The following is a 14,261-nucleotide window of genomic DNA, read 5'->3' as shown; positions in this document are numbered from 1 at the left end:
TGTGCCTGCCTGTGGAGACCAAAGGACCTCAGGTCTTGTTCCTTAGGAATGCTTTTCACTTGTTTTTTGTTTGTTTGTTTGCTTTTGTTTTTTCAAGGTAGGGTCTCACTGTAGCCCAGGCACTGCCTCCTGAGTGCTAGGACTAAAGGCATGTGCTATCATGCCAAGCTTCACTTTTTTTTCTTTTGTTAACTTTTTATTAACAGCTTCCATAAGTATAAACAATAAACAATTAAAATTCCCACTCCCACATGCCCCTTCTCAAATCCATCTTCCTCTGAATCTTATTTCAAATTAGACTTTTTTTTTTCCAAGATAGGGTCTTACTCTAGCCCAGGCTGACCTGGAATTCACTATGTAGTCTCTCTCAGGCTAGACCTGGAACTAAATGATCCTCCTCCCAGTCCTCTGTGGTAGGATTAAAGGCATGTACCACCATGCCCTGCTTGTGTTTTGTTTTTGGTGTTTGGTTTTTCCAGGTAGGGTCTCACTCTGGCCCACTCTGACCTGGAATTAACTATGTAGTCTCAGGGCGGCCTCAAACTCATGGTGAACCTCCTACCTCTGCCTCCTGAGTGCTGGAGTGTGGGGATTAAAGGTGTGCCAACATACACACCTGCCTTGTTTTGTTTATTAAAAGTGCTTTATTTTATTTATTTATGAGAGAGAGAGGGAGAGAGAAAACAAGAGAATGAACTCTCCAGGGCCCCTAGCCACTGCAAATGAATTCCAGAATCATGCATCACCATGTGCATCTAGCATATGTGGGTTCTGGGGTATCAAACCTGGGTCCTTAGGCTTCTCAGACAAGTGCCTTAACCAGTAAGCCATCTCTTCAGCACTTAACTTTTTTATTGACAACTCCCATAACTATAGACCATAAACCATGATCATTTCCTCCCTCACTTTCCTCTTCACAATCCACTCTCCATCATATCCCCTCCCATCTCAATTAGTCTTCCTTTTTTTTCGAGGTACAGTCTCACTCTTGCCCATGTTGACCTGGAATTCACTTTGTAGTCCTAGGCTGACCTAGAACTTACATTGATCCTCTTACCTCTGCCTCCTGAGTGCTGGGATTAAAGGTGTATGCCCAGCCTAGTCTTTGTTTTATTCAGATGTCATCATCTTTTTCTCCTATTATGAGGGTCTTGTGTAGGTAGTACTAGGCACTGCAAAGTCATGGATATTTTGAGGCCAATTTGTGTTTGGAAGATTGCATTATAAGCAGTCCAGCCCTTCCTTTGGCTCTTATATTCTTTCTACCACATCTTCCACAATGGACCCTGATCCTTGGGAGGTCTGATAGAGATGATACAGTGTAGAATACACCTCTATCACTTCTTCTCAGCACTGTGGTGCCTTTTGAGTCATCCCAGTGGTCACCACCATCTGAAAAGAGAAGCTTCTCTAAACAAAAGTGAGGGTAGCATTAATAAATGGGTAGATGGCCAGGCGTGTTGGTGCACGCCTTTAATCCCAGCACTTGGTAGGCAGAGGTAGAAGGATCGCTGAGTTCAAGACCAGCCTGAGACTACATAGTGAATTCCAAGTCAGCCTGGGTTAGAATGAGACCCTACTTTGAAAAACAAAACGAACAACTATGTATGTATGTATGTATGTATGTATGTATGTATGTAAAGAGAAGTGCTTATGGGCTGGAGAGAGATGGCTTAGCAGTTAAGGCATTTACCTGTGAAGCCTAAAGATCCAGGGTCAGTTTTCTAGGACACAACATAAGCCAGATGCACAAAGTGCCAGATGCACAAAGTGACACATGCATTTGGAGTTTGTTTGCAGTGGCTGGCCCTGGTGTGACCATTCTCTCTCTCTCTCTCTTTTTTTTTAATGTTTATTTATTTATTTGAAAAAGAGAGACAGAGAAAGAGGGGCAGAGAGAGAGAGAAAGAGAGAGAGAATGGACACGCCAGGACCTCCAGCTACTGCAAACGAACTCCAGACGCATGTGCCCCCTTGTGCATCTGGCTAACGTGGGTCCAGGGGAATTGAGGCTCGAACCGGGGTCCTTAGGCTTCACAGGCAAGCACTTAACCACTAAGCTATCTCTCCAGCCCCCATTCTCTCTCTTTATTTGCCCTTCCTTCCGTCCCCCCATCAAATAAATCTTAAAAATTAAAAAAAAAAAATGCTCACAGGGCACTTTAGTGAGCATAATATATGCATTTAGCCACAACAGCAGGCATTATACCCCTAAGGCTCATAACCTCCCCCACCATAGGCTTTTGACTAGGTTTTCAGTACCAGGCGTATTCCCTCCCATGCAGTGGGCCTTCTGACCAATTATAGAGCAGTTGGTATTCCCCATAACAGGCATGCCACTATTTCACCCATTGGGTCATTTGGCATGGCTGGCCAAACTTAAGGCTCACAGTGTCCACTGTTGTTTATCTCCTCTAGTGACTTCTGTCACCCATTAGCTGCATGCAGCATAGCTTTTTCCAGCTTTCTGTCAGCTGGTCTATAGGGAGGAGGTTTTCAGCTCAGCTCCAGCTTGATTTCTCATTACAGCATAAGCATGTGGAGTCTTCAGCAATCTGGTTTTACTTCCTATTTATCATGGGAAACTTAGAGCCTTGGCAGTGGCCTGTAATGTTTTGGGGGCATCAGGGACCTCCCTAGCAAACAACTTACTGGAAGGTATCCCATCCTTGACACTGAACTTTTCCTAGTAACAATCTATGGCTACTGGGTGCTCCATTATCCAAAAAGTAGATTTCTATATGGCTTATTCATAACATCTTAAATTTCCTTTTCTTAAAAAAATTTATTTATTTATTTCTTTATTTGAGAGAGCAAGAGAGGAAAAGAGGTAGACAGAGAGAGAGAGAGAGAGAGAGAATGGGCACACCAGGACTTCCAGACACTGTAAATGAACAGATGCATGCTCCACCTTGTGTGTCTGGCTTATGTGGGTCCTGGGAATTGAACCAAGGTCCTTTGGCTTTTCAGGTAAACATCTTAACTGCTAAGCCATCCCTCCAGCCTAACATTTTAAATTTTCATTAATTCTCCTCCACCCTTCCATAACTCCATCCCTTCTCCTGACCTCACTTAGGTCGTTTCACCTCCAGTAATCTGTTCATCTACTTACATATATACAATTCCATCCTCTTCAGTTCTCCCCTTTCCTCCTCCCTCTTCTATAGCCCCTTTCTAGCTACTACTGATTTTTTGTTTGTTTGTTTTTGCTTTTTCAAAGTAGGGTTTCACTCTAGCCCAGGCTGACCTGGAATTCACTATGTAGTCTCAGGGTGGCCTTGAACTCACAGAGATTTTCCTATCAATGCCTCCCTGGTGGTGTGATTAAAGTCTTCTGCTACCATGCCCGGTTCCTACTGATTTTTACTCCAACTGACATATAAGCCTAAACATTGTAGCTAGGATTCATATGTGAAAGAGAACATGCAACGTTTGGCTTTCATTTTCCTTTACTGCTGAACAGAATTCCATTGTATAAACTTCCTACATCTTAAATTATCCATTCATCAATTGAAGGACATCTGGGCTGGTTCCAGTTCCTACCTATTATGAATAGAGGGCCAATGACCATGGATGAGGAAGTATCTCCCTAAAAGGCAGTGCTATAGGAGTGGTAGAGCTGGGTCATATGGTAAGTCTATTTTTAGCTGTCTTAGAAACCTCCACACTGATTTCCACAGTGGCTGTACTGGGCTACATTCCTACCAGTAGTATACAGGGTTCTTGTTTTTTCCATTTTTTTCAATTCCTCATTATATGTCAGCTTTTTTATTTATTAGAGACAGAGAGAGAATGCAAATGAACTACAGGTGCATGTGCCACCATGTGCATCTGGCTTACGTGGGACCTGGAGAATCGAACCAGGGTCCTTAGGCTTTGCAGGCATATGCCTTATCTGCTAAGCCATCTCTCTAGCCCTATTTTTTTTGTTGTTTATTTTCATTTATTTATTTATTTGAGAGAAAGAGGCAAAGAGAGAGAATAGTCACATCAGGGCCTCCAGACATTACAAACGAGCTCCAGATGCATACACCACGTTGTGTATCTGGCTTACATGGGTACTGGGGAATCAAGCCTTGAACCGGGATCCTTAGTCTTCACAGGTAAGTGCTTAACTGCTAAGCCATCATTCCAGTCCAGGTTCCTCTTTGTTCACATCCTGCCCAGCCCATTGGAGTCATTTAGGTATTTTTTCTTTTTTAATTTTCTTTCTTGGTTTTTCTTTATTTATTTTTTCAAAGATTTTTTTAAAATTATTTATTTATCTATTTGAGAGTGACAGACACAGAGAGAAAGACAGATAGAGGGAGAGAGAGAGAATGGGCGCGCCAGGGCTTCCAGCCTCTGCAAACGAACTCCAGACTCGTGTGCCCCCTTGTGCATCTGGCTAACGTGGGACTTGGGGAACCGAGCCTCGAACCGGGGTCGTTAGGCTTCACAGGCAAGCGCTTAGCCGCTAAGCCATCTCTCCAGCCCTATTTTTTCAAATTTTTATTAACAACTTCCATGAATATAAAAAATATCCCATGGTAATACCCTCCCTCCCCCCACTTTCCCCTTTGAAACTCCATTCTCCATCATATCCTCTCCCCATCTCAATCAGTCTTTTATTTTGATGTCATGATCTTTTCCTCCTATTATGATGGTATTGTATAGGTAGTTTCAGGCACTGTGAGGTCATGGATATCCAAGCCATTTTGTGTCTGGAGGTAGCGTGTTGTAAGGAGTCCTACCCTTCCTTTGGCTCTTACATTCTTTCTGCTACCTCTTCCACATTAGACCATGAGCCTTGGAAGGTGTGATCGAGATATTGCAGTACTGAGCACTCTGCTCACTTCTTTCCAGCACCATGTTACCTTCTTCTGAGTCGTCCCAAGGTCACTGCCATCTGAAAAGAGAATGGTCTCTACCAAAAGTGAGAGTAGCATTAATATAAGGGTATGAACATTAACAGAAGTGCTTAATGAGCAATTTGATAAGCATAATATATACATTTAGCCAGATAGCAGCAGACGTTACACCCCTAGGGCTCATGACTACCCGTTTTGAGTTTTCAGTATCAAGGATGTATTCCCTCCCATGGAGCAGGCCTCCAGTCCAATTGGAGGGTAGTTGGTTTCCACCATGATAGACATGCCACTGTTGCACCCGTTGGCTCATTTGGCCTGGCTGGCCAAATATAAGGCTTGCAGTGTCCACTGTTGAATATCTTAACTGGTGATTTCTCTCTCTCCCATTGAACTGCATGCAGAATAGCTTCTGGAAGGGGTTATCAGCTCAGTTCCAGCAGGATTTCTCAGTGGCCTTGCAGCCCAAGAAAGTGGAGTCCTCAGCAATAGGGTCTTCCTGCTGGGAATTCAAGGGCCTTGGCAATGGCCTATAATGTTTTGCGGGCATCAGGGACCTCCCTGCTTTCTTGGTCTTTCAAGGTGGGGTCTCACTCAAGCCCAAGCTGACCTGGAATTTACTATGTAAGTCTCAGGGTGGCCTTGAACTCACAGACATCCCCTTACCTCTGCCTCACAAGTGCTGGCAATTAAAGATGTGCGCCACCATGCCCAGCACATTTCTTCTGACAGGAGTGAGATGAAATCTCAAAGTAGTTTTAGTTTGCATTTCCCTGCTGGCTAAGAATATACATTGTTTAGATGTTTATAAGCCATCTGTATTACTTCTTTTCAGAACTCTTTTTTGATATTTTCATTTATTTGAGAGAAAGAGGCAGAAAGAGAGAGAGAGAGAGAGAGAATGGGCACGCCCAGGCCTCCAGCCACTGCAAACACACTCCAGATGCATACGCCCCCTTGTGCATCTGGCTTATGTGGGTCCTGGAGAATTGAACTGGGATCCTTTGGCTTTGCAGGCAAATGCCTTAACCACTATGCCATCTCTCCAGCCCTGAGAACTCTTTTTGTTTTTTCTTAATACCTCAACAATTAGTTCTTTTTGTTTATTTTTATGTGAAAGTGACAGAGAAAGAGGCAGAGAGAGAGAATGGGCGCGCCAGGGCCTCCAGCCACTGCAAACGAACTCCAGATGTGAGCGCCCCATTGTGCATCTGGCTAATGTGGGTCCTGGGGAATCAAGCCTCGAACCAGGGTCCTTAGGCTTCACAGGCAAGCACTTAACCACTAAGCTATCTCTCCAGCCCTCTTTTTTTTTTTTTTTTTTAATGTGTATTTTTTATTTATTTGAGAGAGCGAGAATGGGTGCACCAGGGCCACCAGCCATTGTAAATAGACTCCAAATGCATGCGCTTTCTTGTGCATTTGGTTCACGTGGGTCCTAGGGAATCGAACTGAGGTCCTTTGGCTTTCCAGGTGAGCTTCTTAACTGCTAAGCTGTCTTCTCCAGCCCTTGAGAACTCTTTGTTTAGTTCCATTGCCTGTTTTTTTTTTCTTCTAAATTTTTATTAACAACTTACATGATTATGAAAAAAATAGCCCATGGTAATACCCTCCCTCTCCCCACTTTCCCCTTTGAAACTCCATTCTCCATCATACCCTCTACCCATCTCAATCAGTCTCTCTTTTACTTTTGATGTCATGATCTTTTCCTCCTCTTATGATGGTCTTGTGTAGGTAGTGTCAAGCACTGTGAGCCCATGGATATCCAGGCCATTTTGTGTCTGGAGGGAGCATGTTGTACATAGCCCATTAAAAAAATTTTTTTTTTGTTTATTTATTTATTTGAGAGAGAGAGACAGAGAAAGAAGCAGAGAGAGAGAGAGTGAGTGAAAGAGAATAGGCTCGCCAGGGCTTCCAGCCACTGCAAACGAACTCCAGACGCATGCGCCCCCTTGTGCATCTGGCTAACGTGGGTCCTGGGGAATCAAGCCTCGAACCTGGGTCCTTAGGCTTCACAGGCAAGCGCTTAACCACTAAGCCATCTCTCCAGCCCCATAGCCCATCTTTTAATTGGGTTGATTTCTTTCTCTTGTTTTTGTTTTTTTTTTTTTTTTCGAGGTAGGGTCTCACTCTAGTCCAAGCTGACCTGGAATCCACTGTGTACTCTCAGGGTGGTCTTGAACTCGCAGTCATCCTCCTACCTCTGCCTGGGATTAAAGGCATGCACCACCACACCTAACTGATTTCTTCTTATTTAGTTTTTTGAGCTCTTTATATATTGTGGATATTAATCCTCTTTCACATGTATAGCTGGCAAAAAATTTTCTCCCGTGATGTAAGTTGTCTCTGTTCTGTTCACAGTGTCCTTTGCTGTACAAAAGCTTTATAACTTCATGAGGTCCCAGTGGCTGATTAGTGATTTTGTTTCTTGAGCAACTGTGGTTATATTCAGAAAGTTGTTGCCTATACCAATATGTTGAAGGGTTTCCCCTACTTTGTCCTCTAGCAGTTTCAGTGTTTTGGGTCTGATGTTAAGGTCTTTCATTCATTTGGACTTAATTCTTGTGCACCAAGAGAGATAAGGACCTTTTTTCATCCTTCTACATATAGATACCCAGTTTTCCCAGCACCATTTGTTGAAGAGGCTGTCTTTTCTCTGATGAGTATTTTTGGCAGTTTTGTTGAAGATCAGGTGACTTTAGCTGCCCAGATTTATACCTTAGCCTTCTGTTCTGTTCCATTGATCTACTAGGTGTCTGTTTTTGTGCCAGTACCACACTGTTTTGTTACTATGTCTCTGTAATACAGGTTAACGTCAGGTGGTGATACTGTCAGTCTTATTTTTTTCTCAAAATTGTTTTGGATGTTAGATGTTTTGTGTTGCCAAATGAATTTTAGGATTGTTTTTCTATTTCCGTGAAGAATGCCATTGGAATTTTGATGGGGATTGCATTAAATGTGTAAATTGCTTTTGGTAAGATTGGCACTTTTTTTTTTTTTTTTTTTTTTTGGTTTTTCGAGGTAGGGTCTCACTCTGGCTCAGGGTGACTGGAATTCACTATGTAGTCTCAGGGTGGCCTCGAACTCTCGGCGATCCTCCTACCTCTGCCTCCCAAGTGCTGGGATTAAAGGCGTGCGCCAACACGCCCGGCTTTGTTCATTTTTTATTTATTTGAGAGTGACAGACACAGGGAGAAAGACAGATAGAGGGAGAGAGAGAGGATGGGTGCGCCAGGGCTTCCAGCCACTGCAAACGAACTGCAGACGCGTGCGCCCCCTTGTGCATCTGGCTAATGTGGGACCTGGGGAACCAAGCCTCGAACCGGGGTCCTTAGGCTTCACAGGCAAGCGCTTAACCGCTAAGCCATCTCTCCAGCCCAGATTGGCACTTTTTAAAAATATTTATTTATTTATTTAAGAGTGGCAGAGAGAAAGAGGCAGAGAGAGAGAATGGGTGCGCCAGGGCCTCCAGCCACTGCAAACGAACTCCAGACGTCTGCGCCCCCTTGTGCATCTGGCTAACATGGGTTCTGGGGAATTGAGCCTCGAACTAGTGTCCTTAGGCTTCACAGGCAAGCGCTTAACCGCTAAGCCATCTCTCTAGCCCAAGATTGACATTTCTGCAATATTGGTTCTTCCAATCCAAGTACATGGGATGTCTTTCCATTTCCTAGTGTCTTCTGCAATTTCTGTCTTAAGTGGTTTAAAATTTCATTGTAGAGATCCTTTACTTCCTTGGTTAGGTTTATTCAACGGTACTTTATTTTATTTATTTATTTATTTGATTTTTTTGAGGTAGGGTCTCACGCTAGCTTAGGCTGACCTGGAATTCACTATGTAGTCTCAGGGTGGCCTCAAACTCTCAGCGATCCTCCTACCTCTGCCTCCCAAGAGCTGGTATTAAAGGCGTACACCACCACGCCTTTATTTTTTTGATGCAATTGTGAATGGGAATGATTCCCTGATTTCATCCCCTGTGTGTTTGTTGTTAGTATATAGGAAGGCTACTGATTTCTGTGTGTTTATTTTGTATCCTGCTATGTTGCTACAATTGTGTACCAGCTCTAACAGTTTGCTGGGAGAGTCTTTAGGGTCCTTTATGTATAGAATCTTGTCATCTTCAAATAATGATAATTTGATCTCTTCCTTTCTGATTTGCATCCCTTTTTTGTGTGTCTCTTGCCTTACTGCTATAGCTAAGACTTCCAGTAATATATTAATAAAAGTGGGAATAGTGGACACCCTTGTCTTGTTCCTGATTTTAGGGGAAAAGCTTCAGGTTTTTCCCCATTTAGTATTACTTGGCTGCATGTTTGTCATAAATACCCTTTATTATGTTGAGATATGATCCTTCTATTCCCAGTCCTGTAGGACTTTTATCATGAAGGGATGTTGGATTTTGTCAAATGCCTTTTCTGCATCTAGTGAGATAATCATGCAATTTTTATCCTTCAGTTCATTTATATGTGGTAGCTTCAGGCTGCTGAGATAAACTTCCAAACCAGGCATGGAAGAAGGGATATTTATTGAAGATAAAGGGGAAGTTCCATAATGGCAGAAGAAGCTGGCCCTCTTTCACAGGACCAAGCAGAGAGCCACAAGTCAAAATCCAAAAGCCACACTCCTTCAGGAACTCCAGGAGGAACTCAGACACTTTGTATATCTTTAGACTGGAATTTTAAATTCACCACCACGGCTTAGGGTGGACCCTAAGATCCACCCAGTGCACTTCCTCCACTCAGATGGCCACAGATCTGAATTGCGAACTGTAATAAAATCCTGACTATATTGGGAACCATTCATTTAAGCTATCACTTACGGTGTATTACATTTATCGATTTGTGCATGTTGAATTATCTCTGCATCTCTGAGATAAAGCCTACTTTGTTGGGTAGATCTTTATATATATATATATATTTTTAATTTCATTTCATTATTTATTTCCAACCAGAAAGAGAGAATGGGCATGCCAGGTCCTCCAGCCACTGCAAAAAAAAAAACTCCAGGTGCATGTACCGCCTTGTGCATCTGATTTTATGTGGGTACTGGGGAATCAAACATGAGCCTTTAGCTTTGCCAGCAAACACCTTAACTGCTAAGCCATGTCTCCAGTCCCTTTTTGATATATTCTTCATTTTTATGTTTTTGGTTTTTCGAGGTAGGGTCTCACTCTAGCTCAGGCTGACCTGGAATTCACTATGTCGTCTCAGGGTGGCCTCGAATTCATGGCACTCCTTCCACCTCTGCCTCCCAAGTGCTGGGATTAAAGGCATGAGCCACCACGCCTGGCTGTTTCTTTGATTCCTTTTGTTGTTGTTAATTTTACTTATCCATTTTGAGAGAGAGAGAAGGGGTGAGCCAGGGCATCCAGCCACTGCAAATGAACTCGGGACCCATGTGCCCCTTTTGTATCTGGCTTACATGGGTACTGGCGAATTGTGCCTGTATCCTCTGTCATCGCAGACAAATGCCTTAACCGCTAAGCCATCTCTCCAGCCCTCACCACTGTTGAGAAGCACATGGGGCTGGGCATGGTGGCACTTGGAAGGCAGAGGTAGGAGGATCACCGTGAGTTCAAGGCCACCTGAGACCACATAGTGAATTCCAGGTCAGCCTGGGCCTGAGTAAGTTGCGACCTTGAAAAACCAAAATAAATAAATAAATAAAAATAAAAAAGAAGTACATAGGGTGGATGGGCTGAAGAGACGGCTTAGCAGTGAAACACTTGCCTATAAAGCCTAAGGACCCTGGTTCGAGGCTTGATTCCCCAGGACCCACGTTAGCCAGATGCACAGGGGGCGCATGCGTCTGGAGTTCATTTGCAATGCCTGGCGGCCCTGGAGCACCCATTCTCTCTCTCAACCTCTTTCTCCCTTTGTCTGTCACTCTCAAATTAAATTAAATTTTTAAAAAAAGAAGCACATAGGAGTCAGGCATGGTGACACACACCTTTTATCTCAGCACTCAGGAGGCTGAAGTGGTAGGAGGAGCACCGTAAGTGCTGGAGGGGTGGCCTTTAATCCCCGTACTTAGGAGGCAGAGGGAGGAGGATTGCCATGAGTTTGAGGCCACCCTAAGACTACATAGTGAATTCCAGGTCAGCCTAGGCTAGAGTGAGACCCTAACTCAAAGCAGAAAAAACAGGGCTGGAGAGATGGCCTAGTGATTAAGCGCTTGCTATGAAGCCTAAGGACTCTAGTTAGAGGCTTGATTCCCCAGGACCCATGTAAGCCAGATGCACAAGGAGACACATGCATCTGGAGTTTGCAGTGGCTGGAGGCCCTGGCACACCCATTCTCTATCTCTTCCTGCCTCTTTCTCTGTCTTTCTGTTTTGTTTATAAACAAAACATTTAAAAAAAAAACATAAAAAAGAGTGGTGGGGTTGATAACCACCAAGATTTTGAAGTATTTTCAAGATATCTGTAAACAATTCTAATACAAAAATACCTAATTTTCATTGTCTACATGTTACCATATTAATGACACTGTGGCCTTCTTTATCTGTTCACAATTAAATATTACAGTTAGAGATTAGTAAAAATGAACATGGGATATTTTTCTCATCCACATTCCACAGACAACCCTGCAAAACCCAGATTAAGAATGGCTGGCCAATGGGTTTAATTCCCCAGTACCCACGGAGTTCATTTGTAGAAGTAGGAGGCCCTGACATGCCCGTACTCATGTTCTGTGTCTTTCTCTCTCCTAAATAGACTAATTAATTAATTAAATTACATACAGATTTAGATAGTTGATCATTCTCATATCCTTGGAGAAATTAATTTATAAAGATCAGTTTTACTATCATGACATTCTTCATAAATGCTTTGGCTGACCTCAAAATTAAATGTAGCTCTATCAAAATGGTCATTCTTTTTCTTTTTTTTTTTTTTCTTTTTTTGTTTGTTTTTAGAGGTAGGGTCTCACTCTAGCTCAGGCTGACCAGGAATTCACTATGTAGTCTCAGAGTGGCCTTCAAATCACAGTGATCCTCCTACCTCTGCCTCCCAAATTAAAGGTGTGCGCCACCACACCTGGCACAATGATTATTCTTGAGTCATGAGCAAATACTCCACTATTTCACCCCCAGTGTTTAAAGACTGATCGTCATAATGATTCTTTTTCCATTCTTGGTTTTTAAAATTTGTCCCTACCCCAACTTTTTAACTTTTTTTCCTACCCCAATATTTTATACTGCTTTAAACAAATAAAAAGAAATTAAGAAATAAAAAAGAGAGAGAGAGAGAGAATGTCTGGCCAAGCCAGCCATAGTGGCACATGCCTTTAATCCCAGCACTCATCAGGCTGAGGTAGCATTGCTGTGAATTCAAGGCCGCCCTGAGACTACAAAGTGAATTCCAGGTCAGCCTGAGTTACAGTAAGACCCTACCTAGAAAAACCAAAAGAAGAATGGCTGGCCGGACTTGGAGGCTGAGGTAGGAGGATTACCATGAGTGTGAAGCAAGCCTGGACTACAGAGTGAGTTCCAGGTTAACCTGAGCTACAGTGAAACCTTGCCTTAAAAAAATAAAAATAGCTGGGCATCGTGGCACAAGCCTTTAACCCTAGCAGTCAGGAGGCTGAGAGAGGAGGATCGGTGTGAGTTCAAGGTCAGCCTGGACTACAGTGAAACCCTACTTCAGGGGGAAAAAAAAAAGTTGGAGAGATGACTTAGCCTTACCAGCAAAGCCAAAGGACCCAGATTCAACTCCCCAGCACCCACGTAAAGCCAGATGTACAAGTGGCCACATGTGTCTAGAATTTGTTTGCAGTGGCTAGAGGCCCTAATGTGCCCATCTTCCCTCCCTCCCTCCCTCTCTCCCTCCCTCCCCCCCTCTCTCTCTCAAATAAAAATAATGCTTGTTTTGCACTTACTTACAAAACCTTCCAGCCCATGTTTCATTCACCTGTATCCCCATAAAGCCAGATGTACAAAATGGCACATACATCTGGAATTTGTTGCAGTGGCAAGAAACTCTTTCACTGTCTTTCTTCCTCTTTGAAATAAATAAATAAATTTTTTTGTTTATTTTCTTGGGTCTCTCTCTTGCCCAGGCTGACCTGGAATTATCTATGTAGTCTCAGAAGAATGCCTGTTCTGGGCTGGAGAGATGGCTTAGTATTTAAGGCACTTGCCTGCAAAGCCCGAGGACCTAGGTTCAACTCCCCAGAACACATGTAAACCAGATGCACATAGTAGTACATGCATTTGCAATGGCTAGAGGCCTTGGTGCACCCATTCTCTCTTTTTGTCTCTCTCTAATAAATAAATAAAAAGAATGTCTATTCTATGAGCTAGGGAGATAGCTTAGTGGTTAAAGGCACTTGCAAAGGCCCAGGTTCAATTCCCCTGTGCCCACATAGAGCCTGTAGTCTGGTTCATTTGTAGTGATGGGGAACCCTGTCTCAAAGAGGTTGGGACACAAACACCTTGATATTTATACAAATAACTTAAAAAATGTTAGGCTGGGTATGATGGTGCACACCTTTAATCCAGGCTTTTGGGAGGCAGAGGTATGAGGATCACCATGAGTTCAAGGCCACCCTGAGACTGTAGTGAATTCCAGATCAGCCTGGGATAAAGCGAGACCCTACCTCAAAAATAAAGTTTGGGGCTTGAGAGATGGCTTAGCAAGTTAAGGGCTGCAAAACCATAGGACTCAGGTTCAATTCTCCAGGACCCACATAAGTCAGATGTACAAAGTGGAGCATGCATTTGGAGTTTGTTTACAGTGGCTGAAAGCCCTAGCATGCCCATTCTTTTCTCTGCCTGTTTCTGTCCTTCTCTATGTGTCAAATAGATTTTTAAAAAGTTTAAATGCTTTTTTAAAAAAAAAAAAAAAACGGGTGTGGTGGTGCACGCCTTTAATCCCAGCACCTGGGGCGGCAGAGGTAGAAGAATTGCTGTGAGTTCGAGGCCAGCCTGAGATTACATAGTGAATTCCAGGTCAGCCTGAGCTAGAGTGAGACCTTACCTCAAAAAAGCAAAGAAAAAAAAAATGCTGTTCTAGATGGTATTTCTAATACTTTTTTTTTTTCTCTCTATAGGAATGATGAGAAGACAGCAGCTGATTACAAGATTTTAGGTGGTTCTGTCCTCCACCTGGTGCTGGCTCTAAGAGGAGGAGGAGGAGGAGGAGGTCTTAGGCAGTGATGGATCTCCCTTTGTTTTACCTCCTTACCCTGTTATTCATAATAAAGTATCATACATCCTCTCACTCTCTGGGATACCAGAATCACTCTCCTCTCCCTCAAACGCCCTGTCTTATGTGTCTACTGGTGAGAGAATGTGAGGACCCTAGGATGCAGTGTTACTAGCCTAGAAGGTCCCTGATGGCTATTGGGTTTGCAGTCCTGGGTGCATCCCTCTTGTATGTCTGTGCCCTTGGTTGTTAATAAAGTATTTCCTGGC

At 43.3% G+C, this 14,261-nt stretch overlaps 1 protein-coding gene across 1 annotated transcript in view; it reads left to right on the top strand.

The window, feature by feature from the left end:
* The window catches only part of Nedd8 (NEDD8 ubiquitin like modifier), a 26,302-nt gene extending 12,041 nt beyond the window's left edge, over nucleotides 1-14,261 (top strand). The window contains exon 4 of the mRNA XM_004661828.2: nucleotides 13,898-14,261. Within this exon, the coding sequence (XP_004661885.1) occupies nucleotides 13,898-14,003 (106 nt within the window). The 3' untranslated portion in view covers nucleotides 14,004-14,261. The remainder of the gene's footprint in view (nucleotides 1-13,897) is intronic.

The sequence above is a fragment of the Jaculus jaculus genome, chromosome 7 (genome assembly GCF_020740685.1).
Source record: "Jaculus jaculus isolate mJacJac1 chromosome 7, mJacJac1.mat.Y.cur, whole genome shotgun sequence".
NCBI lineage: Eukaryota > Metazoa > Chordata > Mammalia > Rodentia > Dipodidae > Jaculus > Jaculus jaculus.
The sequence above is the reverse complement of the archived record's forward strand: the minus strand, read 5'-3'. Positions and strand labels throughout refer to the sequence as shown.